This window comes from Mobula birostris, chromosome 9, assembly GCF_030028105.1.
Source record: "Mobula birostris isolate sMobBir1 chromosome 9, sMobBir1.hap1, whole genome shotgun sequence".
NCBI lineage: Eukaryota > Metazoa > Chordata > Chondrichthyes > Myliobatiformes > Myliobatidae > Mobula > Mobula birostris.
Window position 1 is genome coordinate 38,061,633 of NC_092378.1, and position 27,381 is coordinate 38,089,013.

Below are 27,381 nucleotides of genomic sequence, written 5' to 3' on the forward strand. Positions count from 1 at the left end.
CTAACCCCTGCATCTATATCATGACTCAGCAACATCTGATACCTTCCTTGATTAATACTGCATCCATCACAACAGGTCAACGGCAGATGCCATTTTATTGGCTCTTCACTCTGCCCTGGAACATTTAATGTATTGACTACAGCTTGGCATACAATACTATCATCTCCTCTAAACTAATCAATAAGCTCAAAACCTAGGCCTCAATACCCACTTTTGCAACTGGATCTTCGATTTCCTCACTTTCAGACCCCTGACAGTTTGAATTGGCAACAACATCTTCTCCACAATCTCCATAAGCTCAGGTGCACCACAAAGCTGTGTGCTTAGGTCCTTGTTCTACTGGCTTTATACCTATGACTGTGATGATAAGTACAGCTACAACGCCATATTTAAGTTTGCTGATGACACCACCATCTTTTGCCTAATTAAAAGTGGTGATAAATCAGCATTATGGGAGGCAGATTGAAAATCTGGCTGAGTGGTGCCACAACAACTTCTCACACAATGTCAGCAAGACCAAGGAGCTGATTGATGACTACAGAAGAAGGAAACCAGAGTTCCATGTGCCAGTCCTCATTGGGGGTTAGGGGTGAAAAGGGTCAGCAACTTTAAATTTCTCAGTGTTATCGTTTCAGAGGATTTGTCTTGGGTCCAGCATGTAAGTGCCATTACGAAAAAGCATCTACTTTCTTAGGAGTTTTGTGAAGATTTGGCATGACATCTAAAACTTCAACAAAATTCTATGGACATATGGTGCAGAGTATATAGACTGGTTGCATCATGGCCTAGTAAGGAAACATGAGTGCCTTTGAAAAGAAAAGCTTACAAAAATTAGTGGATACCGCCCAGTCCATCATGGTAAAGCCCTCCCCACCATTGAGTTCATCTACATGGAGTGCTGTCACTGGAAACTGCATCCATCATGGGACCCCACCATCAGGCTCTTGAACTAAAGGGGATAACTGCATTCACCCTAACACTGAACTGTTCCCACAACCCATGGACTCACTTCATCCAATGTTCTCAATATTTATTGTCTTTTTTCAATTTTTAATTTTTCTCTTTGTATTTACTGTGAATACCAACATGAAAATGAATCTCTACTTTGATTATAAATTTACTTTGAACTTTGAACTGTACCACCTTTCCCAATTGACTCGTTCTTCTAGAACATTATATGAACTGGAAACCAAGCACCCAGTCCTGGTCACCCTGTAACCATGTGTCCCTAATAACTAGCAGATCATCTTATATTGCTACATCAGCACTTCTATCTTGGTGCAAATACTTACGTGCATTCAAATAAAGAATATTAAACTTTGAATTTGAAAAGCACTTTTTATTTACTCTGAGTTTACTTTGAGATGCTCAATTCAGTTCAGCATTCAACACAATTATTCCTCAGAAACTGATTGGAAAGCTGAGCCTACTGGGCCTGAACACCTCCCTCTGCAGCTGGATCCTAGACTTCCTGACTGGGAGACCTCAGTCAGTTCAGACTAGAAGCAGCATCTCCAACACCATCACGCTGAGCACGGGGGCCCCCCAGGGCTGTGTGCTCAGTCCACTGCTGTTCACTCTGCTGACCCACAACTGTGCTGCAACACGCAGCTCGAACCACATCATCAAGTTCGCCGATGACACGACCGTGGTGGGTCTCATCAGTAAGAATGATGAGTCAGCATACAGAGAGGAGGTGCAGCAGCTAACGGACTGGTGCAGAGCCAACAACCTGTCTCTGATGTGAACAAAACAAAAGAGATGGTTCGACGACTCCTCCGTAGAGATCGTTAAGAGCACCAAATTTTATGGTGTTCACCTGGCGGAGAATCTCACCTGGTCCCTCAACACCAGCTCCGTAGCAAAGAAAGCCCAGCAGCGTCTTTACTTTCTGAGAAGACTGAGAAAAGTTCATCTCCCACCCCCCATCCTCACCACATTCTACAGAGGTTGTATTGAGAGCATCCTGAGCAGCTGCATCATGGCCTGGTTCGGAAATTGCACCATCTCGGATCGCAAGACCCTGCAGCGGATAGTGAGGTCAGCTGAGAAGACCATCGGGGTCTCTCTTCCCGCCATCACAGACATTTGCACCACACGCTGCATCCGCAAAGCAAACAGCATTATGAAGGACTCCACACACCCCTCATATAAACTCTTCTCCCTCCTGCCTTCTGGAATAAGGCACTGAAGCATTCAGGCTTTCACGGCCAGACTATGTAACAGTTTCTTCCCCCAAGCCATCAGACTCCTCAATACCCAGAGCCTGGCCTGACATCAACCTACTATACCCTCTACTGTGCCTACTGTCTTGTTTATTATTTATTATTATTTATTGTCGTGCCTGCACTGTTTTGAGCACTTATGCAGTCCTGGATAAGTCTGTAGTCTAGTGTAGTTTTTGTGTTTTTTTTTCTTACGTAGCTCAGTGTAGTTTTTGTATTGTTTCATGTAGCACCATGGTCCTGGAAAACGTTGTCTCATTTTTACTATGTTCTGTACCAGCAGCTATGGTTGAAATAACAATAAAAAGTGACTTGACTTCAGCTTACATTTTCTGCCCCTTCCTGTTACACTCTGATTGTTATTTTAACCCTCACTATCCTTGCTGCTGGTCTCAAATTTTCTTCTGATTTATTACACATCCTGTCCTCTCTCCCGTTTCTAGTTTAAAACCTTATCTACAATCCTAGTAATGAGTTCATCAGGACACTGGTCCCCACGGGGTTCTGCTGAAGCACATTCCAATGAAGCAGTTCTTTCCTTTCCTTGGACTAGTGTTTGTGCCTCGTTAATCGGAATGGATTCATTCCATACTGAGCTACTTCTTTATTCTTATTTGCTCTAATTCTTTCTCCCTCTTGATTTTTTCACACTCCACAAATGCTATTTGATCTGAGTATTTTCAGCATTTACCTTAATTTCAGATATTCCAGTGTCTCAGTTTCAGCATATCTCTCTCTCTCTCTCTCTCTCTCCCTCTCTCCCTCCCTCCCTCCCTCTCTCCCTCTCTCCCCAACCCCTTCTACTTACACTCCTCTAGACAGATAGGCTACGATTAACAAACCTTCTTCATGCTCTCACTGATTTTACTAACAGCCTATGTGTCACCTGGACAATTTTGTTCTTTACTCTATCACAAATATCCCCTTTGTTCTCTCCACCACCCCTGCGCAACATAAACCATCCTTGGCTCCTCATTTTTCTATTACTAATAAAAGATAATTGACCTGAGAAATTGACTATTTCTCACTCTGCAGATGCTGCCTATCTGTTGATTATCTCCTGTATTTTCAGTATTTTTAAATCCAATTTGTTAAGTAGTTAATGAATCCATTTATCCAATGCCAGCACAGGGAAAGTTGGACGTCAGGACAGGAGGACTCTAATGCTATTAAATTAGTGCTCTGTAATTTGAAGTCATCAGTGAGAAAGTGGAACTCCAGAAAATCAGCATACAGCATTGATGCCACGATATGCCTGCTCTGTTACTGCCAGTGGATGTTGAATGCATAGCATATTACTGCCTTTGTCAAGAAAGTGTTCAGTGTGCTTCATATTGATGGCACATTTTGAAAGCTACAGGACAATTGAGGCATAAAATGCATGGTCACAGTCCAAATTTATTGCTTTGAATTCTGTAAGAGTATTTTTCTTAAGATCAATATTTGAAAGTAGGCTTGTGAAAAAAAATCTTGAACCTTATTGACAACTACAGTCAGTAGCCACCTTATTAGGTACACCTGCTCTTTATTGCAAATATCTACTCAGCCAATCATGTTGTAACTACTCAATGATCAACATGCAGACTGCATCAGAATGGGGAAGAAATGTGATTGATGTGACTTTGACTATAGAATGACTGTTGATGAAAAATGGGGTGATTTGAATATCTCTGAATCTGCCGATCTCCTGGGATTTTCACACAAAATAGTCTCTAGAGTTTAGAGAGAGTAGTACAAAGCACAAAAACTATCCAGTGAGTGGCAGTTCTTTGGTGAAAATGCCTTGTAATGAGAGAGGTCAGAGGAAAATGGCCGGACTGGTTCAAACTGACAGTAAGAAGGCAGTAACACGTTACAGCATTGGTGTGCAGAAGAGCATCTCTGAATGTTGAAAATGTCGAACTATGAAGTGGATGGGCTACAGCAGCAGAAGACCACAAACATATACAAAATTGCCACTTTATTAGGTACAGGAGGTACCTCATTTTCCCCACCCCCTTCTCTTTCCCACTCGGGCCTCTTACTTCTTCTCACTTGCCTATCACCTCCCCCTGGTGTCTTTCCTTCTTCCCTTTCTCCCCGGTCCACTTCCTCTCCAGCCCTTTACTTTTCCCACCACCTGGCTTCACCTAACATCTTCTGGCTATCCTGCTCCTCCTCCGCCAATCTTTTTATTCTGGTGTCTTCTGCCTTCCTTTCCAGTAATGAGGAAGGGTCTTGGACTGAAACATCAGCTGTATATTAATTTCCACAGCTGCTGCCTGACCTGCTGAGTTTCCCTAATATTTTGTGTGTGTTACTTTGGATTTCCAGCCATCTGCAGAATTTCTTGTGTATATATACATTTCATTTCTCTTTAAAATATTCCAAAGATTAAACAGCCAATTAACCACCTTTAAGATGAGCTGTCTGCCATATTTTGGAAACTCTGAGTCCAAATTGACTGTCAACATCTCCTACAAATACTAATATGTTAACAGGCAGTTAATCGGTTTGCACAATGTTGATTTAGTGTTAAAAATTGTCTGAGACAATTCACCTTCAGAACAGTGGTATTGGATGGTTTATGACTACTCCTGGATGCAGGTAGAGTGTTGGTTTAATGTCATACCTCTGCCTGCTGTCCCTCAGTATAAGAATGGAGAGTGTGAAGAACTTCAGGATATCCTGGTCAAGAAAGATGCTACAGAAATGGACTTTTTTTTTGCAATGATGAACTGCGATCAATGTACATTAAGGTCTTGTGGTGTCACAAAACTACTTCCAAAAGTATATTCCAAAAATCTCTTTGTAGTTCTGAATTCTCAAAGAAACAATAATTTGGGTGCCTGTTTGCTTAAAGAGTAGGCTTTAAAGAAATCAGCCTGCAGACAGCAGAGAGAAGCTCAAATGTATATTTTATATGGTATGGTTTATTACACAAAAAGCTGCTGATGCTGAAATACCAAAGCAATCTTCTGGAACAAGTCAGTGGGCCGTGCAGCATCTGTGGGAGGGAAGGATTTACTGATGTTGTGGGTCCTGATGTGAAGTTTCAACCTGAAATTCCTTTTCTCCTACAGATGCTGTTTGACCTACTGCATTCTTCCAAGCAGATTGCATTGTGTGTTTTATATCACTTAGCCAATGATCAAATGCCACTCAGAAAACAAAACTGATGCCATACATTCACTGAGCTGTTATAGATTGCCTTTGTTTATGCTGTAGGATCTCAGAGCCACCTTTATATATTCTGTACCAGCCTGCTCTAAACACTTGTCTAATTCCAAAGTTGATGAATGCTGTATTCTAAAGCATTGCACTTGGGCCATATCTGGGACCGTGAGCCAAAAACATTTATAACATTATTGCACTTGTGGGAGCAATATATAGTTTATATTCCTTCCAGTGATTTCTTGTTTTAGAATCAGAATCAGAATCAGGTTTATTATCACCGGCATGTGAGGTGAAATTTGTTAACTTAGCAGCAGCAGTTCAATGCAATACATAATCCAGCAGAGAGAAAAATAAATAAAATAAAAAATAATAGTCAATAACCAAGTAAATCAATTACATACATTGAATAGATTTTTAAAAACATGCAAAAACAGAAGTACTGTATATTAAAAAAAAAGTGAGGCTGGCAGCCTTTAATGTGACTGGGACAATAATAAATAGAAACTAAAGTTTGTTAATGAAAATGATGGGAGTGATTCATTTGCCTGCAGTGTTAATTACAATTATTAGAATATTCACTTAGATGTGATTAGTGTTTCCTGATCTGACGGAATATCCCCAGGTCAGCTTATTTTGAATGGGAGTCTTTGGTATTTCTAGATGTTAAATGAAGCATATGGCTGAGCACAGTGTCCTTATTGTTGTGATTTTCCAGATCACTGACCAACAAGCTGGATTTAAATAAATGGTTAATTTAGCTTGTACCAAACAACTAAAAAGTTAATACTTTCTTTCTTTTCCATCCATATCATTCTTTATACTGTGAGTTGGTTACTTGTATTCTTTCATGGATGATAGAATTCATTCATATTGATTATAGTTAATACAGGAATTTGATTTTCATACCCTGCAGAAGATTAGGAAATTTTCAGAAATGGCTTCTACTGCCAATCATCATCTTTAAAAGCCTCATTCCAAGATATCCGAATGTATCCTTTCTTCATCAATATATCAATACCATGGACAGTAGCCCATTGCATTGTAAATTAGCTCAAGAAAAAATACTGATTCTTACTTACTCCAAAGGAGTCTAATTTATTTGTTAGCTTAGGTACTATGGGTTTGATTGTCACTTTTAGTGGCTGGAAGAACTATTGTTTCCCAGCTCCAGCAACCCAATTCAGCGCAGATTTTTGATACAACTTGGAGTTTACATGTTGTCCTCATGGCCGTGTGAGTTTCCCCTGGCTATTCTGACCTCTTCCCACTTTCCAAAGATGAGTGGATTGTTTAGTTCATTGGCCACTTCAAGCTGCCCAGAGTGTGAAGCGAGTGATAGAATCTGAGGTGAACAGGTTATGGGGAAGATCAGTGGGGAAAAAGGATTGCTTAGTGAATCAACATAGACTCAAAAGGACAAATGTCCTCTTTCTGTGTTGTCAGGAAATATAATAAGTTCTCAGCATAAATTATTTAATGTTAGATGTAGGAGGAGAAAATAAGGTCAATTATCATAGGAACTTGTGTGGATTTCATTCCTTGAGGGAGAAAATTTGGGGTTTATTTTTCTTTAAGGATTACTTGAAGTGAAACAATTGAAATGCGAGAGTTGTGAAGCAAAGATTTTCTCTGCACGCTAAGTCCAACAAAACTTTACTGAAGAGGTTTATGCAGAGAAGAAACTTGATAGAGCAATATTCACAAGCTCAAAACATTTCAAAGTAATTTACAACCCAAGCAGGACCTTTGATATGTAGTCACTTTGGATTGTAGGAAATGGAGCAATTAATTTAAACAACAAACAGCAATGAGGTAAAGATTTTTTTAAAGATGTTATTTGAAGGATAGCAGAAAGTAATCCTCTTCTCTTCAAATCTTTTGTCTACCAGAAAGGAGAGATAGGGCCGTAATGTAAGTCTCGAATGAAAGATAACATTGTGCTTCATTCATTTAGTCAACTCATTAATGTATGATGTCAACTAGATTTTCTGCACATCTTCGGAGTGTGAGCTTTAACCCATGACCTTCTGAATCAAAGGCAGTATAACTTAACCATGGCAAACACAGCAAGCCTACATCAAAGAAAAGAAGAAAGAAAATTAGAGAGGAAAAATAATAAAGACATTAAGGAGAAAAGCAAATAGAGGAGATAATGCCAGAAGTACTTATCAGGTCAGGTAGCACTTCTGAGAGAGGAAAAGAAATATCATTCTGAACAAGGGAAAGTTAGAGACAAAGCAAGATGTAACGTGGAGAGAAAGGGGGAGAGGAGGGAGGAAAGGAAAACAGAGAAAGCGAAGGAAGATCTGGGATACAAGAATTGACAGCTGGGCTGCTGGATTGGGTGAAATAGCATGGGATAGGCACTAATAATAAAAGATAGGTCTGAAGGAGGCAAGAAAGAGAGAAGAGTAATTATCTAAAATTACCAGCAGATTGATAAAAATAAAGACAAATTCTTGAAGTATGAGACGAAAAACCTGTAATTGCTGACAATACTCAGTTTTGCGAAGCCATTGGAAAAGGGGTCATTCTATTTTGTATTACATTGTCATTCAGTTCACCAAGAATACTTGAGGCTCTCGGCTACCTGTCCCTTTAATTCTCTGATCCACTCTGACCTCTTCAGTGTCATCACTTCCACTTCTTACCCTGAACAAAACACAATCTGGACTCAAGGAACAAAACATCATCATCTCATTCCACACTGTGGCCAAAGGAATATGGTAAAAGCCCAACTTTGGATTTCCAGCATTTGTAACTGTTCTTATTCCCTGCTGGTAATGTGGGAGTATTTTTCTTCTGCAAAATGCACCTCCTCCAGACTATCTTGTTATTTGCCAGTGTCTTTATACCCCAGTCACACCCCTCCTCTTTTAATCTCTTCTGTCCTCTACTATATCTTCCTTTATAATCCTCTTTCCCTGTTCTATATTTGTATTTTCCTAGTTCAGATGGCAGATCATGAACTTAAAGAGAAATAAAAAAGTATTTCCAGTACTTTTTCCATTAGTCAGATTCGCAGCAGTTGCAGGATTGTACAGGGGAAGAAAACAAGGCACATAAACAAAAGCAGGTATGAAAATATGCAACTACAATGGTAAAGGAAGAAAAAATTCAAGTGCCATCAGTCTTACCATGCTATGACACTGGTGAATCCTTTTTGAACAGAATAATCTGTTCAGACTAGAGTCTGAAAGGTATATCAGGAAATAGCTTGAAAAAATTGCTTAAGTAGCTCAGCACTTAAATGTAATCCCATTTTTTAAAAAATTGCTTGATTCTTGTAATTAATAAGGAAAACATACAGTAATGGAAGATCTGTGTTTTGCATAATATCTGTGATTCATGGGCGGCAAACTCTCAAATTACCAACAATTATATCATGCAATATATCAGAATCTGAATCTTAAAATCATTTTATTACTCTACCACTTTACTGATACAACCCCCTTAAGAGTTACCAGCAGAGGAATCAATTTTGTAATCGTTAGAACAAGACATGTGTTGTAATCTATGAAGACCTAAGGAGCACATTCAAATGTTGTAACGGTTTTGAGTTTTATTTTCATTGTTTATGTAGGAACTATGAAAGACAGAATTGCGATCTTATAAATTAGCCCACACTATTTACTATCCTGTGGTATACTAAGGGGAGGGCACAATCCTAAATTAATTTATTTCAGCAGTGCATTTTATCCATATTTCAATGGATGTCTGCCAACCTCAATAAACATATTAAAACATTGAGCAGGAAATAGCTGAGAGATTAATATCTCACAGTAACCATCAACTTCATGAAATTACGTTCACTCATCTAAAACTTGTTGACTGCTTGAAACTAACTTTTTAATGTTTTAATTGCAAGTTTCCAAAAATGCAATATTAGAATTAGCACACAATACTTCTAACTATTTGGTCCATTCAGAGAGATGAACAAATCTACAATTGTTTGAAAGTTTCCTTTTCCTTAATATTTTTCAAAATGAGTTACAATCAATGAAATTCTTTTTGAGAAGTGCATTGACAGGCAAAAATGCTGATACATTTGTGCTCAACTAATCATCTAATTTTTCGTGTTTGTTTTGTAGCAATGTGTAAATAATATTGCCAAGCCACATATTCTTCAAAATTTCCTTTGGGTTATTTATCTGCACCTGGGAGAAAGGCTGGCCATCTTCAGCTGTCATCTCCAATAAATTAGGCTCTCAGTCCTGCTTGACATATTATCCCAGATTACATGTTTATGATGTAAAGTGGGGCTTGGACCTTTAGCCTTCTGACCTAAAGCTCAACTCTGGTCAAAAATGCTATCATTGGATTGCTTCGAGAGGTGAATTTATATTTGACACACTTAGAACTTGTAACATTAATACTGCTCATTAATACCACCAATAACAACTGTAAACAATAAATAGAACTGAGTGCAGCCAAGCTTATATCAAGTCATTAGTTAAAATTAATAGTCTGATACCTGGCTCCAAACAACGTTAAAATGACTGTTACTTCATCAAGAAATCTGATGCCAAGAATTTTAACATATGAATTCCATCAATTTGTTTGTTTTAGGGTAAAGGAACAGAGCAAAGATCAGCATAAACTCAATGAGTAACTTTGACCCTGAACAGGGACTGCATTTTATTGATGGAGTCAATCCTGCAGTTTTGGTTTGGCTTCTGGAGCCAACAAAAATCTCAGTACAAGCCAACATTAGCCAACATGATAAAGTCTCTTGTTTTTGCTCAACAGAATGAATTCTGAAGATATTTCTCTCACTTCAAAATGTCTCAGTGAAAGAAAACATCAATAGTATGATTGACATAGCCATTCACAAGAGAAATCCTTCACATACTCATCTTCAAATACATTTCTTGTTTAATGGCACTAGTGCTTACATGGTTCATTAGCCTGCACTAAAGATTTGAAGAAACAATTTTCCTTCATATTATACTAGATTGACTCATTATTTTTAAAAAGATGCCATTGTGCTTTTAATATGAAAATGATGGTCTGTAAATGGAAATCTGATGGGAAGCACAGTAACACCTGAAACCTTATTGTCACATTTCTGCCCCATCATGACAATTAAAAGCCAAATTATTTGAAGCCCTCTTGTTAAAATATCAATATAAATGTCTTCTTTCAATTCAAGACTAAAATAAATCATCAAATTACATTCTTAGATTAGAATTTATAAATGTTCAAGATTGTGTTATGCATCTTGATATAACTTATTCAGAAAGACCAAATTTCTGTCATGTTCTTTACAAAGTTTTAGTTCAAAAAAACTAGCATCATTTGAACTTTGGTATCCAGATGTAGATTTACCAACTTGCTTTTATTTTCAGATCAACTTATTTTTTGACTGCAAACAGAGTAAGAAATGATGTGGATGGAGACTTACCTTGGCAAGATCGCTCATCTGTCAGGAGCTTGTAGCCTTTTCGACAGCTACACTCAAAGCTGCCAACTGTATTCCTGCAGAAATGGTCACATCCTCCATTATTTATTAAACATTCATCAATATCTGTGAGGAAAGAAAACATAAAAACTCATTACAGAATTTAATATAATATAATGCTGGTGTAGAGACAATGCAGATACTCTGATTGAACTTCTCATTAGTTCATATTATATTGAACAAATAAATCAAAGATCCTTCTCCATTCATTGTTCACAATTGCACCAATAATATTGCGAGTGCCAGAATATGAGCTCGCTCATTTCAACTGCTCTCCAGATTTGAGAGCACTGAACCACACAATTCAAAAGTCATCATTGTGATGAAGTTTTCAAATGTAGTCATTGCTCATGCAAAATTCAAACTTCTGATAGGAAAATTAACTGGTGCATCTTTGAACAAACCAAAATGCTGTGAAAATAGCAGATGAAGGAGAAACCATGACAAATACAGCCACATTATCATCATCTGGGGGCCAGTGTTACAGCTCTTTCTGCTGTCAAAGGTTTAACATGCACTTTCCAGTTGTACAGTGTATTTTAATGGGATGTTATTACTATGTGACTGAAGGTTGACGTGTCTTGTTAATGCAAGTCTTGGCAAGCCTTTTTCTGATTATATATCTGTGGGAAATAGTTGGCTAATATTCAGATGTGAGGACTACTGAGATGCGATGTCACAACTTTCTGCCCGCATCTAGTACATAAAGAGCTTTGGCAACATTATTGAGATGCTTCTGACTGCAAACACCTCATAGGCATAGGCTCATGTGAGGAGATAGAAGGAGCAGCCTATGTCAATGGAACAGAAGACCACCCATGGCCTGGAAATTCAATATCAACTGAATAAGTGTGCTTAACTCATACCTATTTATGCTACAGCTGCTAGAATATGGTGCTCCATTACAATACTTATGGAATTGCCTCTACATTTTTGAGCAAACAATACGGAAGGAAAAGAGGGGAAATGTAGTTGTAACATAAATCATATAAAGAATAAGTCAGCCCACTCTTAGGTGCAGAATGAAGAGGAATTTCGTGATCTCGCTTAAAAAAAAGAAACTGTAGAGGGCTACTTCCAATGACAATGTCCATCTTCGGGATGCCTAGGTGGAAGAGAAAGTTCACCAAGATTTCAGATGTTTAGCACAATGAGATCTGGCATGTGGAAAGTTTTTTGTAAAATGAATGCAATGAGTTGGGACAATCTGGAAGTTACAGCCTGAAGGAATGTTGAGTGCTGGTCTAGTAGTTACTTTCAAAAGAATGTTGTTTAAATATTTGAAGGGAAGAAATATTCAGACCCAGGGGGAAAGAGCAGGAACAGAACAAGTTATTAGCCCAAACAAAGGGTTGACACAGACATGATAGACCAAGTAACAACATTCTATGATGTATGCATCAAAATAAAAGGATTGTAAGACTGTTTTATTGCAAAGCTTTTATTAAGAATTTTTCTACCCAAAACTTTAAAATACAGATGAATTAATAGTTTTTTAAAAATCAAGTGGATACATTAAAATACTTAAATGGGTCTTTTTAGGAGAAAAGCAGAGGAGCAGGAATAAGTGATTAGATGTTGAGAGGTCAGTGCAGTGGGTAAAATGGTCTCCTGCTGGGCTGCTGAATTTTTTAGGAGGAATTCATGTGATTTTCTGATCTTTTACTACAACTTCAGCAAAGTATCAAAAGAAATCCTAACAAATCTACAGAAATGGCCAACAACAAAAATAATTCAGTGGGTTGGTAATTCACTTGTTCAGTGTTATACTTGTGTGCTATGTGAATGTTAACTCCTGCAAATTGGATCCAGGGCCATTGTGTGTGGGGTACGCATGCACACGACAGCTTCTGGGCCGTTCCAGTGACTTCAGATGTCATGTAATCCCTGTTTTTGTGTCACAATGCAAAATTATTGTGTGCATATGTACAACTTGCACCTAAACATATCTTACCTGGCGGCAAAGAAAAAAATCCTGCCAAAGGGTTTTGGCCCGAAACATCAACTGTACTTTTTCCATAGATGCTGCCTGGCCTGCTGAGTTCCTCCAGCATTTTGTGTGTGTTGCAAAGAAGAATTTGCCTTGAATCTTTGCTGTGAGATATGGGATATCTTTTGTATTATTCCTCTAGGTAGGCTTTTTAGTGTTCACACCTTCCATCATTGCTGCTGATGTCCTGAAGAGCGTACACTTAAAGAACATAAGAGCATGGGCTCTTAAGGACATCTACAGCTATGGTGCCTCTGCCTCTGTACCTCACTTCTCAAGTTACCAACTCCTCTCTATCATCTAATCATAGACATTGACCTGCTCCTAATCTCCCTTCACATTTCTGCACACAATCACCCACCCCTTCCCCCCCATCCATCAATGTGATCTGCAGCTTGCCTGTCTTCCACTGCCAGCACTGCAGTGGTGGAATCATGGTTGAAATACATTTGTTTGCACTTGATGGCTTTCACTATTATGTAACAGAATTTTGATGCTGATTGTCTTTGTGAGATACTACCCACACCTCTCATGCACTCCATTTGGACACTGGTGAACTACCAATCCTTTCTGGAGAGCACAGTTGATAGCAGTAGAACTGCTGCCTCATAGGTCCAGAGACCCATGTTCAATCCTCTGCATGTTAAAACATCCTCTACAGGGGTGCCTAACCTGGTGTCCATGGACCCCTTGCTTAATGGTATTGGTCCATGGCATTAAGAAGGTTGGGAACCTTTGCTCTACATGTTCTTCCAGTGACCGTGAGAAATTCCTGCTGGTGCTCTGATGTTCTCCCGCATCCCAAAGATATGCATATTGGTAAGTAAATTAACCACTGAAAATTGCCCCCATATGTAGATGAGTGGTAGAATCTGGGAGAAGTTGTGGAGAGATGAAAAAGTGGGATTGATGCAGAAGTAATAAAGATGGATGCCAGATGGTCAGTGCAGAGTAGGTGGGCTGAATGGCCTGTTTCTGTGCTCTTTCACTCTAGTGTGCATCTTCATGAAGTAAACTGGTGCCACTATGGATAGACTGATGAGTCTAAGGACATGATCCAATGAGAGTTGGATTTGATGTTAATGCCCCTGAAAGGCACCTACAAGACCCTTTACATGGAGTATTTGATGGTACTTGTAGTTATGGTATAAAGTTATTCATGTTATTCAGTATAGCATAGATACTAAATGTGGCATCGTAAAGGGATTTGAATAAAATTACATCTTAGGTTCCAAGGATTTATCATTTGACCCCATCAGACCATTTTCCAGCTGTAACCATTAAGCATCCCAGAAACTTATCAGAGCCTCTGTTTTACAAACTCGGGGCATAACTTATACAAAATTATCAAAATTACTTATTAACTGGTTAGCTAGGCATGGTTGGAAACACAATTTATTCCTTTGTTTAATTTAGAAGTCACTGGGGTGAAAGACTTGTGTCAGAGGTATGGCGATAATCCTTATTTGATTGGTATTCCTTGTCCTGAATGGTGAAGGGATTCCATGTTAGATCCATATCAACGCCTTTTCAGGCACAAAACCAGTCAAGGGCAAAATTGCTAAAGTAATGGGTCAGAGGAGCTGCCCTGATGATTTACAATCAGCAGTGTATTTAACAGTGAACTCATCAATCATAAGCCTTTAAGCAGAAATTGCTGCTTAAAGCAGGCAGATAACATCATCTGAAACCAGCTGCTTTTACGAATGGCGAATACGGATTAGAGCATAACTGCATCTGAAAATAATCATGTCATTTCAGTTGTTTGCCATGTGGAGAGTAATTCAGAATATTAAGCTTTAAGTTTGCTTGGCAAGTACCATATTTCAAAGCTACCATGTTAAAAATTTTAAGATAACGTCTCCCCCGAAGTTTATTGGTATACAGAAGGGGAGGTTAGCACAACATTAAGTGTTGGCAGCAGTATAATAGAGAAAGATTGAGCTCCTGAATCACAGTGGCATGAACGGCACAGTATAGTCACAGGTGGAGATCTGAAGTTAGGCTTTTAGAAGCTAGGGAAGGATTTTTTTAAAATCAAAAAGTAGGACACTGACAGTTATAATCTCAGGATTACTCCTAGTGCAAATGAAAGTAGAAAATACCCTAATTACAGTGTGTGAAGGAGAGGGTATCAGATGCTAGGAGTCGACTGAGACCAGATCAGGGGCAAACCAAAATTACATAAAGTGAATGGATTGCACCTCAACATGAATGGCATCGATGCCCACATGACAAGGTTCACTAATGCAATTGGATTAGACATAAAATGATCCAGCAAGGGGTAGGCAACAGTCTTTAGCTTTAGAGAGGGGAATAAATTACATAAATGAATGGAAATATTAAATAGCACTAGAGTAGGAATTGGTATAGCACTTATGGGGAAACAGATGTATACATTTTAAAGATGTATTTGCCAAGAGGACATGGCTTTAAGGTAAGGGGTGGGAAGTTCAAGGGGGATATTAGAGGAAGGCTTTTTACTCAGAGAGTGGTTGGTGTGTGGAATGCACTGCCTGAGTCAGTGGTGGAGGCAGAGACACTAGTGAAGTTTAAAAGACTACTAGACAGGTATATGGAGGTATTTAAGGTGGGGGGTTATATGGGAGGCAGGTTTGAGGGTTAGCACAACATTGTGGGCCGAAGGGCCTGTATTGTGCTGCACTATTCTATGAACCTCTATGTGATGTGGACATAGTTGTCCACTCATATTTAAAAGTGGGTGGGTTGTCCCCTTTTTTGTCCACCCCTTGATCCGTGAACCACCGTGGTGCACACAAAATTCTCAGGATACTCAACTAGTCATTCGGGATCAATGCCGAGAAATCAGAGTCATATGTCTTTTGTCAGAACTGGGAAAGTAACAACAGGAATATTATAAGTTTCAGACATACTCAAGGGTGGAGGGAGAAAAGAGATATCTGTGATGGAATGAAGACCAAAATTGTCCAGGTAACTAAATTGCATTAAGTAGCATCTAAGAAATGAGAATTAATGCTAATTAATCATAGTCAATTATCTTTAACCAGCCGTCATTACTCCTCATAGTCAGCACCAAATCTTTCCCTTTGTCTTAGCTACCCTCCTCTCTGCAGTTTAAAACTCTCGTGTTATTTTCACTTTCTTAGTTCCAATGAATAGCTACTGACAAATTATTAACTCTTCTTCTCCCCCTACAAATGCTGCCTAACCTGCTGAGTATCCCCAGAATTTTCTATTTTCATTACTACTATTACTGGAACAAACATTTCCAAAATAGTTCCAAGTGTATTTAATTATCTTAAGTTAATTTCTTAAACTGGCATTGTGGGATATAAACTCATATTTCCTGCTCACTACTCCACAATTCTGGTTGCTAAACTAATATTTTATCTGAAACTCTATCACATCCCATATAACTACGTTAGGAAAATTTGATGGATTCTGCATTTGGTGTAGTGCAGCAGGTTGCAAATTATTTCAATATCATAATAAATTAATTTTTAAATTTTTTTTCACCATGTGGTTATATTGTTCAAATGGGAAAAAGAAATCAGTCTGCCCTTCCTTTTCAATTGGCAGAAATAGGTGCATCTTTCTTGTTTCAGTACTTGATAATTTAGTTCTTGAACTAAGCCTAATATAAATGAATAGAACTTCACAGGCATAAAGCTAACAGTTCTGTTGCACTTCCCTTTCCTGAAATGAAATCAATGGCTAAGGAAGATATATTTTGCAGAATCTGCAGAATGTTGGCTGATATAATTTCGGTTTCAGATGCAACGCTGATACATTCAACCATGGCAATTTCTCCCCTTTGAGCTATGAAAAGGGAAGAGAGCCCAGAGACATACTGACTGAAAGCAATATAGTGTAATTTCTATCAGAAAGCGATGTCTATAAGCCATCTAGCCCATGGGAATTAGTCACACCCTGAATTGGATGGGCTACAGCAGCAGAAGATTACAAACATACATGCAGTGGCCGGGAGGGACGTAACAAAGTGTATCTTACATATGAACTTTTATGTAAACAGGTTTTTTCTTGGAAAATCTATTCAGAGCAACACATAAAATGCTGGAGGAAATCAGCAGATCAGGCGACATCTACGGAGGGGAAAACAGTTAACGTTTCAGATCGAGACCCTTCATCAACACAGGAAAGAAAGAGGCTTATTCTTCAACTAGTCAACAGAACAACGCTAAACTTAGATAGTAGGCAAAAATCACAACTGATCAAACAAGGTCTGATTAAATACTTGAAATGGGATTAAATTTGTATCACCAAAGCTTCAGTTTAACTGCAATTCTTATTTCTAAGTGTTGTTGTTTATGCACATAAGTGTAATACCAGATTGGAATGCAACCTTCTCTCCACAATTCCATGCAAATCACAAAAAGAAACAACCAAGGCAACATGATAAAATCTGAGTTAAACTAAACAATAGGAGAGATGAATTGTTTGTGTTGTCCAAGTAGATTACGTTAATCAGTAACTCATGCTTAATTATAGAGAAGAATCAAGGGCCTGAACTGGTGAAAAGGAGTTTATAAAGGGTGAGTAAATAGTATAGAATAGGCTGGATTTTCCTCCATGATTGTACCAAACAAGAATGCACTGTTAGGTCTACTGTCACAGTACTATCACACTGTCCTAGATCAAGAATTTCCATGTTGTTGGTCATTACTGATCTATTCAATGTATTCAAATGACAACAAAGATTAACTCTTATAAACGTCCAGTACAAAAGGTTGGATTAGGTCCTGAGTTCCTACTTGAGGGATAAGGATTCTCAGGGTTCCTCTTGTCCTCACCTAGCATTCCACAAGCCTCCGCATCCAGCACATAAGTCCCTGTAACTTCCACCATCTCGAATGGGATCCCACGGCCCCAACTTTCCCTCCCCCCAACTTTCTGCTTTCCACAGGGATTGCTCCCTACATGACTCCCTGGTCCACTGTCCCTCCCCACCGCTCACCCTCCTGGCATTCATCCTTGCAAGCAGAACAAGTGCCACATCTGCCCCTAAACCTCCTCCCTCACTACCATTCAGGGCCCCAAACAGTCCTTCCTGGTGAGGCAGCACTTCACCTGTGAGCTTGTTGGGGTCATCTACTGTATCCGGTGCTCCCAGTGTGGCCTCATGTGTATCATAAGACTGTAGGACATAGGCTATTATGCTATTCAGAATTAGGCTATTCAGCCCATTGAGTCTGCTCCACCATTCCATCATAGCTAATCCCAGATCCCACTCAACCCCATACATCTGCCTTCCCTCCATACCCTTTAACGCCCTGATCGATCAAGAAATGATCAACTTCTGACTTAAATATACCCATGGATTTGGCCTCTGCTGTAGTCTGTGGCAGAGCATTCCAAGGACTCACTACTCTCTGGCTAAATAAATTCCTCCTTACCTCTGTTCTAAAAGGTTGCTCCTCAATTTTAAGGCTCTGCATCCACTCTATCCAGTCCTTTCAACATTCAGTAGGTTTCAATGAGATCCCCATGTTCTTCTAAATTTCAGTGAGTACAGGCCCAAAGCTGCCAAACGCTGCTCATTCCTGGAATCACCCTGGTGAGCCTCCTCTGGACTCTCTCCAATGAGAACACATCCTTTCTGAGATCTGGGGCCCAAAACTGTTGACAATACTCCATGCGACCTGACTAGTGTCTTATAAAGTCTCAGCATTATCTCCTTGCTTTTATTTTCTATTCAATTTCTTGAAATAAATACCAACATTGCATTTGCCTTCTTTACTCCAGATTCACCCTGTAAATTAACCTTCTAGGAGTCTTGCCCAAGGACTCCTAAGTCCCTCTGCACCTCTGATGTTTGAACCTTCTCCCCATTTAGATAATAGTCCACACTGTTGTTCGTTTTACAAAAATCACTGTATTCCATCTGCCACTCTTTTTGCCCATTCTTCCAATTTGTCTAAGTCCAGCTACAATTGCATTGCTTCCTCAGCACTACCTATCTTTGTATCATCCACAAACTTTGCCACAAAGCCATCATTTCCATTATCCAAATCACAACCAAATAATGTGAAAAGTAGTGATCCCGATACTGACCCCCTGAGGAACACCACTAATCACTGGCAGCCAACCCTTTTTATCCCCACTCACTGCTTCTTGCTTGTCAGCCATTCCTCTATCCATGCCAGTATTTTTCCTGCAATGCCATAGAATTTTATCTTGTTAAGCAGCCTCAAGTGTGGTACCTTATCAAATGCCTTCTGAAAATCCAAGTAAATGACATCTACTGCCTCCCCTTTGTCCACCCTGCTTGTTAATACCTCAAAGAGCTCTAACAGGTTTGTCAGGCAAGATTTCCCGTTACAGAAACCATGCTGGCTTTGACTTAATCATTAGTCTCTAAGTACCCCAAAAACACATCCTTAATAATAGACTCCAACACAATCCCAAACTGGCCTATAACTTTCTTGCTTTTGCCTTCTTCCCTTCTTAAAGAGTAGAGTGCATTTGCAATCTTACAGTCCTCGGGGACCATGCCAGAATCCAGTGATTCTTGAAAGATCATGACCAATCCATCCGTTATCGCTTCAGCAACTTCTTTCAGGACTCTGGGATATAGTCCATCAAGTCCAGGTGACTTATCCTCCTTAAGACCATTGAGTTTGCCTGGCACTTTTTCCTTTTCTGGTACACTGCTAATGTCTTCCACAGTGAAGAAGGATGCAAAGTACCTATTAAGTTCATCTGCCATTTCTTTGATCCCCATTACTACCTCACCAGCATAATTTTCCAGTGGTCCATATCAACTCTCACCTGCCTTTTACTCCTTATATAACTTTAAAAACTTTCAGTATCCTGCTTTATATTATTGGCTAGCTTGCCCTCATATTTCATCTTTTCCCTTCTTATAGCATTTTTAGTTGCCTTTTGTTGGATTTTTAAAGCTTCCCAATCATCCAACTTCCCACTCACTTTTGCTACCTTATATGCCCTTCCCTTGGCTTTTATGTAGTCCTTAACTTCCCTTGTCAGCGACGGTTGTCTACCCCTGCCATTTGAAAACTTCTTCCTCTGTGGGACATATCTATCCTGTGGCTTGTGAATTACTCCCAGAAAATTCAGCCATCTCTGCTATCCCGTCATCCCCACCAGTATCCTCCACCAATCCACCCGGGCAAGCTTCTCTCTCATGTCTCTGTAATTCCCTTTATTCCATTGTGATACTGATATATTTGACTTATGCTTGTACCTCTCAAATTGCAGTATGAATTCAATCATATTATTATCACTGCCTCCTTAGGGTTCCTTTTCATTAAGCTCCCTCATAATATCTGGGTTATTACACAACGCCCAATCTAAGATAGACTTCCCCCGAGCTGGCTCATGCACAAGCTGCTCTAAAAAGCCATCTTCTGGGCATTCAACAAATTCCATCTCTTGCAATCTGACACCCTGATTTTCCTAATTCCTTTGCATATTTAAACCCCCCATTACAATTGTGTCATTACCCTTATTACAAGCCTTTTCCAGTTCCCTTTGCAATTACAACGCCAAATCTTGGCTACTATTTGGAGGCCTATAAAGGATTCCCATAATGTTTTTTTTACCCTTGCAGTTTCTTAACTCCACCCATAAAGATTCAACATTCTCTGACCTTATGTCATCTCTTTCTAAAGATGTAATTCCATCTCTTACCAACAGAGCCACACCACCGCCTATGCCTTTCTGCCTGTCCTTTCAATACGAAGTATATCCTTTGATATTAGGCTCCCAACTATGATCTTCTTTCAGTCACGACTCAGTGATGCCCATGTCATACCGACCAAACTCTAATTATGCCACAAGTTCGTCCACCTTATTCTGAATGCTAAGCACATTTAAATACAACACCTTCAGTCCTACATTCTTCGCCCTTTTGAATTTTGGCTCTGCTGTACAATTTAACTCTTTGATCTGTCAGCATTTATACCCAACCTTTGGCTTGCCCTTCCTTACATTCACGTTACATCCATCATCTGCTTGTGATCCTGCTGGCTCATTCTCAGCTCTATCATACTGGTTCCCACATCGGTGAGACCCATCGTAGATTGGAAGCCTACTTCATCGAGCACCTTTGCGTCATCTGGCACGAAAAGCGGGATTTCCTGGTAGCCACCCATTTCAATTCTACTTCCCGTTCCCATTCCGATATGTTGTCCACAGCCTCCTCCGTCCACGATAAGGCCTCACTCAGTTTGGAGGAGCAACATTTTACATTCCGTCTGGATAGCCTCCAACTTCATGGCATGGACATTGATTTCTCGAACTTCCAGTAATTACCTCCCACCTCCCCCTTCTCTCCTTCATTATTCTCCATTCTTGTTTCCCTTTCTCACCTTCTCTTCTTATCTGCCATCACCTCCCTCTGGTACTCTTACCCCTTTCCTTTCTTCCATGATCTTCTGTCTTCTCCTATTAAATTCTTCCTTCTCCAGCCCTTTATGTCTTTCACCAATCAACTTCCCAGCTCCTTACTTCAACCCACCCCCCTTTCCCAGTTTCACCTATCACCTGCCGCCTTGTTCTTCTTCCTCCCCTCCGCAATCTGACTTCTTCCCCCTTCCTTTCCAGTACTGATGAAGGGTCTTAAAACAAAACATTGACTGATTATTTCCATCCATAGGTACTGCCTGACTTGCTAAGCTCTTCCAGCACATTGTATGTATTGTTCTAGATTTCCAGCATTTGCAGTACCTCTAGTCTCTAAGGAGCCTAAGAGTTTCCATCTGTTGCAATATTTTCACTTACGTTTTCAACTAGCTCAAGAATCCAAATGTGACAGTTTGCAGTCTGAAGTCTAAAATGGACTATGTGGAGAAGATACATGCAAATGAGACTGAGGAATAAAGGGCTAAAGGTATTAATTTTGGTGGCAATGGGGACATTTACTATTGCTGGAGATGTTGCACTATTTCTCAAGTACAATATTCTCTCTACAGAAACCTTTCAATTGCCTTCAATTGCTTGTAAAATTATTTTTCACTGAAGTATATACATCATTCTCCAGGACTGGAAAAAAATTGCACTTCTGCGGTTTGGAACAGTTCACCTTTAAGAAAATAAAGTATTGAGATTAAAATTGAATTAGCTTTTATTATAAAAATTCAGAGGGGAAGCTGAATGTGTACTTGAAATTTGGCACTGACCAATTTGACCTTCATGTGAACAGTTTTGAAAGACATACAAAAGTAATTTTTTTGTCAGAGCAAGGAATATTAGTGGACAACTCAGTTAAGAGTCTCTGGCAGTATGCCATTTGAGAAATAATTTTGCAATTTTATTACTAGCCTTATTTCCAGGCCCTATTGCTTATTTCACAACAGTGAATCTGTTTACAGAGGTCTTAACTTGTATCTCGGATGTTTATTTAACAACCCATACTGGATGTATAGACATTTATTAGAAATGAACTTGGGAGCTTTGGATAGTACAAATGAAAAATCAGTCATTGTCTATATAATTCTTATTGTACATCCTGGCAAATTCATGACACTGTGTTCATGGAATTAGTGACTTATTAGGTGAATGAGTCGAACTTGGCACTAATCCAGCATTGAAACCACCATCTTCTGAACTGGTTGGCTTAAAAATATTATAAACCATCCAGAGAAATGAGAAGTCAAATTATATTTCTGATATTTTACTTATTGCCTTGGCATTAACAGCTCATTTATTTAGCAAATAAGGGAGAACGTGACTTAAACAGTACAGAGTACTCCAAGAGTGGCCTCACCAATGACTTATACAACTGTAACATAATGTCCCAACTCCAATATTCAATGCCCTGACTGAAGGCCAGCATGCTAAATGCTTTTCTCACCAATTTTTCTAGTTATGATGCAGCTTTCAATGAACTATGCACTTGTACTCTTAAGTCCCTCTGTTCCATTACACTCTCCGGTGCCCTACCATTTATAGTATAAGTCCACTTATCTATTGAAATTAAATTGCCACACTGCAACCATTTCCATAATCAATCCCCTCGTAATCAACGATTACCTTCTTCGCTATCAACAACACCTCCTAATTTGATGGCATCTGCCAAACTTATACATCAAGTCTTGTGCTTACATATCCAAATCTTTTACGTACAGTAAATAAAGAATATACAAGGTTCCAAACACTGATCCTGTGGCACACTATTAGTCACTGGTCTCCATTCTGAGAAATAACCTTCAGCCACCATCCTCTGCTTCCTACCTTTGAGCCAATTTTGAATCCACCCAGCTAGCTCTCCTTGGATTCAATGGGACCTTCTAGACCAGCCTAGAAGGTGCCTTGTCAAAGCCCTTGCTGAAATCCAAATATACAACATCCACTGCCCTATCATCATCTACATTTTTGGTTAACTCTTTGAAAACTTCTAAAAGGTTTGTCAAGTGTGACTTCCCACAAATAAAACCAGAATACAAGAGAGGCAGTGTACAATGCACTGATATGTCTATTAAGACCATTTATTGCTTATAATCAGAGATAGACTTCTAGGCAATATTTTTAAGTTATATTACATGTTACAAAGATATTCAGTGTAATAGGTGAGGGATACTTTCAACTTCATAAAATAAATAATCTATTTTTAAAATTGTGTGACAAGTAATAAGGTTTTCAAGCACGGTTCATTGATTGGGTCAAAATAACTACAGACTCAGAAACCCCTAACTATAGCCTTGTTATGAAACAGTTATTGCTGTTTTGTTGGTTCTCAATGTCAGCCAATGCCAATCTTCTGAGTGAGCAAATCCCACTCCAGAACTACAAGCAGAAAATTTTCCAGAGAGACCATAAAGTATTAGAGATGCAACCTTTCATATAACATGTTAAATTTAAAAAATCCTGCTTTTTCAAGTGGACAATCTCTGCAAACCCCTTCCTATGTTTCAATGGAGTTAACCTCACCAGACAAGCTATTATTTATCTCCTGTAGGCTGGCTACTATTTAGCCCTCAAATTTGCTCTCTTGATTCCCACACTGCAAAAGATGACTGTTTTAAGTGTGTATTGCAATGCCCATGACGTGTATTAGAAGTTTGGGTATGAATGTTAACTAGTGGAAGCTTTATGACTCTTTATTTATGTCTACTATTGGTTGCATAATGCACACCTTCAGAATAAATCAACTTCAGTTGAGAGATTGGACAAAATGGAATGAACTACAAAATTATGGGGCAAACCACAGAGGTGGCATTGACCAATCAAATGCAAATGGTATAATACATATCTCAGAGAAACAAATATTTTGAGATGCAATCAGTCAAATTCCAAAGAGTGCTGACTGCCAGGAACCCAATGGGCTTCTCTCTGTGACCTCCCAATGCTGCTATTCTTCTGTCTTCTTGATCTCAAATGAAATCTTCGCAGTCCTCCCCTTCTTCCACTTCTGTCCACTCTACAATTACGATCATCTTTCCTTATTAGCTCAAGTCATGCATCAAAATACATCACTTTCTGCTTGTCTACCACGGTCTCTAATAAACTAGTAAGCTTTATTTTCCCTGGCCTGAGTAGTTTGTTGTCATTACTGTCCATGGGATTTCAAACAATCTTCTTCAGCATCATAATTCAGATGAATTGATGGGATGCAATGGAGGCTTTGTTGATCACTGAGAAGATCAGTCGACTTTAGGGAAATGGCACTTTCACTAAGGACTTTCTCTTGTCAGTTGTAAACCAAACGTATCATTTGTTTTGCGTTACTCATTTTTTTAGGTGCCTGGACTTTAGTCATTTTAAATCTGGTAATTTAATTTGAATTGGCATTCATTTTCAAAATCTGTCATGCAATGGTCCATAGCTAGGGTATGCTTTTAAATAATATTTTTCCTGCACGTAGATACACTGTTGTACATGCTTATACTGTAAAAGGTACAACACTTATGAGAGTCAAACTACAGGATGTGTGGAACCAATAAAAATTATCAAAATTTCCCTTTGCCCTTCCCTTCTATGTCGACTAATAAAGTTTATTTTACTTCATTGTTGCCAAACAATTGATACTAGGGTGTACAATCATCACAGCAATATTTGATTTTGCGCTTTGCGCTCCCTGGAGTACAAATCGATAGCAAGTAGTAAAAATTTAAATTATAAATCATAAATAGAAAATAGAAAAGGGAAAGTAAGGTAGTGCAAAAAAACCAACAGGCAGGTCCGGATATTTGGAGGGTACGGCCCAGATCTGGGTCAGGATCCGTTCAGCAGTCTTATCACAGTTGGAAAGAAGCTGTTCCCAAATCTGGTCGTACAAGTCTTCAAGCTCCTGAGCCTTCTCCTGGAGGGAAGAGGGACGAAAAGTGTGTTGGCTGGGTGGGTCGTGTCCTTGATTATCCTGGCAGCACTGCTCCGACAGTGTGCGGTGTAAAGTGAGTCCAAGGACAGAAGATTGGTTTGTGTGATGTGCTGGACTGTGTTCATGATCTTCTGCAGCTTCTTCCAGTCTTGGACAGAACAACTTCCATACCAGGAGAAATTCATTGATGCATGCCAATTATGAAACTGAACACCAATGCTTTTATGACATAAAATATTGATGTTACATCTGGAGTTAGGAATCAAAGCAAATCGAATTCACACAATGCTGGAGGAACTCAGCAAGTCAGGCAGCATCCACGGAAATGAATAAGCAGTCCTAATGAAAGGTCTCAGCCCGAAATGCTGACTGCTTATTCATTTCCATGGATTCTGCCTGACCTGCTGAGTTCCTCCAGCATTGTGTGTGTGCTGTGCTGGATTTCCAGCATCTGCAGAATCTCTTGTGCTTAAAATGTAATTCAAGGGATTATGGCTAATTTTACAATGTGCATATGCAATGTAAGTAACATTTCTGAATAGTAAGGTCTGATCAACATATCATTTTGGAGGTCCCTGGTTGACAACTTTGGCACTGACATGCCTGTCAGGAAATTATCATGGAAATGACATATCTTTTAGGAATTGAGGCCTGCAGAGAGGTAAATCATGTCTTGCAACAACTCCAGGATGACTACCATCTGTTTTGTAGGCCCCATTCTCATATATAATTCTATGCAGACAGTGTTGGCATCAGGCCTAGTGCTGTCACCTACAACTGCTACGTGCTTTTTCTACCTATGGTACCATGCCAAACCTCGGATATCCTTACCTTTATCTGTATCATGCTCTTAGTCTTCTACTTGTTTAGACAGGGAACGCATCATGTGATGTTTTTAAGTTTTCCAAAAATTTTGAAATTTTGCATATGAAATTCTGTCTTGGAAAACTGAACGCAAGGATCGATTTCAGCCTGGCTGAAAACAACCAACACCCACTCTTGCATAAATTGTACCAAATATCAAAAAACATGCTTTCGTCTTGAAATAGTTTATCATAAACTCTCACTTGAATCACCAAGATCAAGAGGAGGAATAATGGCATAAACTTACAAAAAAAACTATTAGCAATGGTAGGTTTTCAGAGAATTAACAGATTTTCTTTGTTCTGAAGAGTATCAAATAATATTTGCAGATCAACATGTACTGTTCTGCCTACAGTTTATTTATCTGGAGATTTACAATTTTTAGTACCACAAGGGCCGGTTGATGGTGTAGTGGCATCAGCATTGGACTTCCAGGCAGATGTTCCTGAGTTCAAACCCAGCTGGGTCCCTACCTGGGCAGCAGCAGTATCTGTGCAGAAGAAAGGCCTGGCAATCTACTTCTGTATCTTGCTACAAAAACCCTATGGTCCATTAGGTCATGAAGAGTCAAACTCGACTTAACGACTGAACAACGAAGTACCACAAAAAACACTGAAGGCTAATGATATATTTATAAGCACAGGAACTGACCTTTGCATGTTTTCCCATCAGGTTGCAGCGTGAATCCAACAGGACAGCTACACCGAACTCCTGTAGCAGTATCTTTGCATGTACGATCGCAGCCTCCATTATTCACAGCACACGTTTCTGTCAATCATAAATTCAATATGGAAAATATAATTAAGCTTCAGAAACATCAGATCGACATTTACTTAAGAAAGCAAAAGATGATGAAAATTCTATCACAAAACAAAGAAGTCTCATATCAAGATGATTTATATTTAAAATATGAATAAGCAGCAACATATTCTGTGCAGTGTACATTTAGTTTCTTTATAATCTACCTTCCTGCTTTTCGTATGAAAGTGCTGACTTATACTGCAGTGCAGATACACAGGAACAGTCAAGTAGCTCACTTGTGAGGTTGCAATTGATTATGGGCCAATCTGATCTCAAAGCCACCTACAAAGGTGTCCTATAAAGATTAAAGCACGATACTGGCTATCCATTCCCCTCAAAGCCCAGGGGCACTACAAGCATTTGTAGTTCTCCATTACCTTCCAGCTGAATTCATCATATACTGGAATCAAACCAAGTATCTTCCTTATGTAGCTTCTTTTTCTGTTTATTAAATGCACCACCAATGAAGGTTATTTTTTCTAAGCACAGGGATTATCACTAGACCGGAACATTTGCTGAAGTAACAAGAATAAATGCAGAGAATGGTATCCTGTAAAAAGATTCTCTGTTTTAATTACAGCAAAACTCTGCACAGAATGTA

The 27,381-nt window shown here is 39.2% G+C and overlaps 1 protein-coding gene across 3 annotated transcripts in view; it reads right to left on the bottom strand.

The window, feature by feature from the left end:
- scube1 (signal peptide, CUB domain, EGF-like 1) overlaps positions 1–27,381 on the bottom strand; it is a 269,935-nt gene that overhangs the window by 67,081 nt on the left and 175,473 nt on the right. For all 3 annotated transcript variants that reach the window (XM_072267854.1, XM_072267853.1, XM_072267852.1), the window contains 2 exons: positions 26,631–26,747; positions 10,786–10,908 (listed from right to left, as the gene is read on the bottom strand). In XM_072267854.1, coding sequence (XP_072123955.1) covers positions 10,786–10,908; positions 26,631–26,747 — 240 coding nt within the window. The remainder of the gene's footprint in view (positions 1–10,785; positions 10,909–26,630; positions 26,748–27,381) is intronic.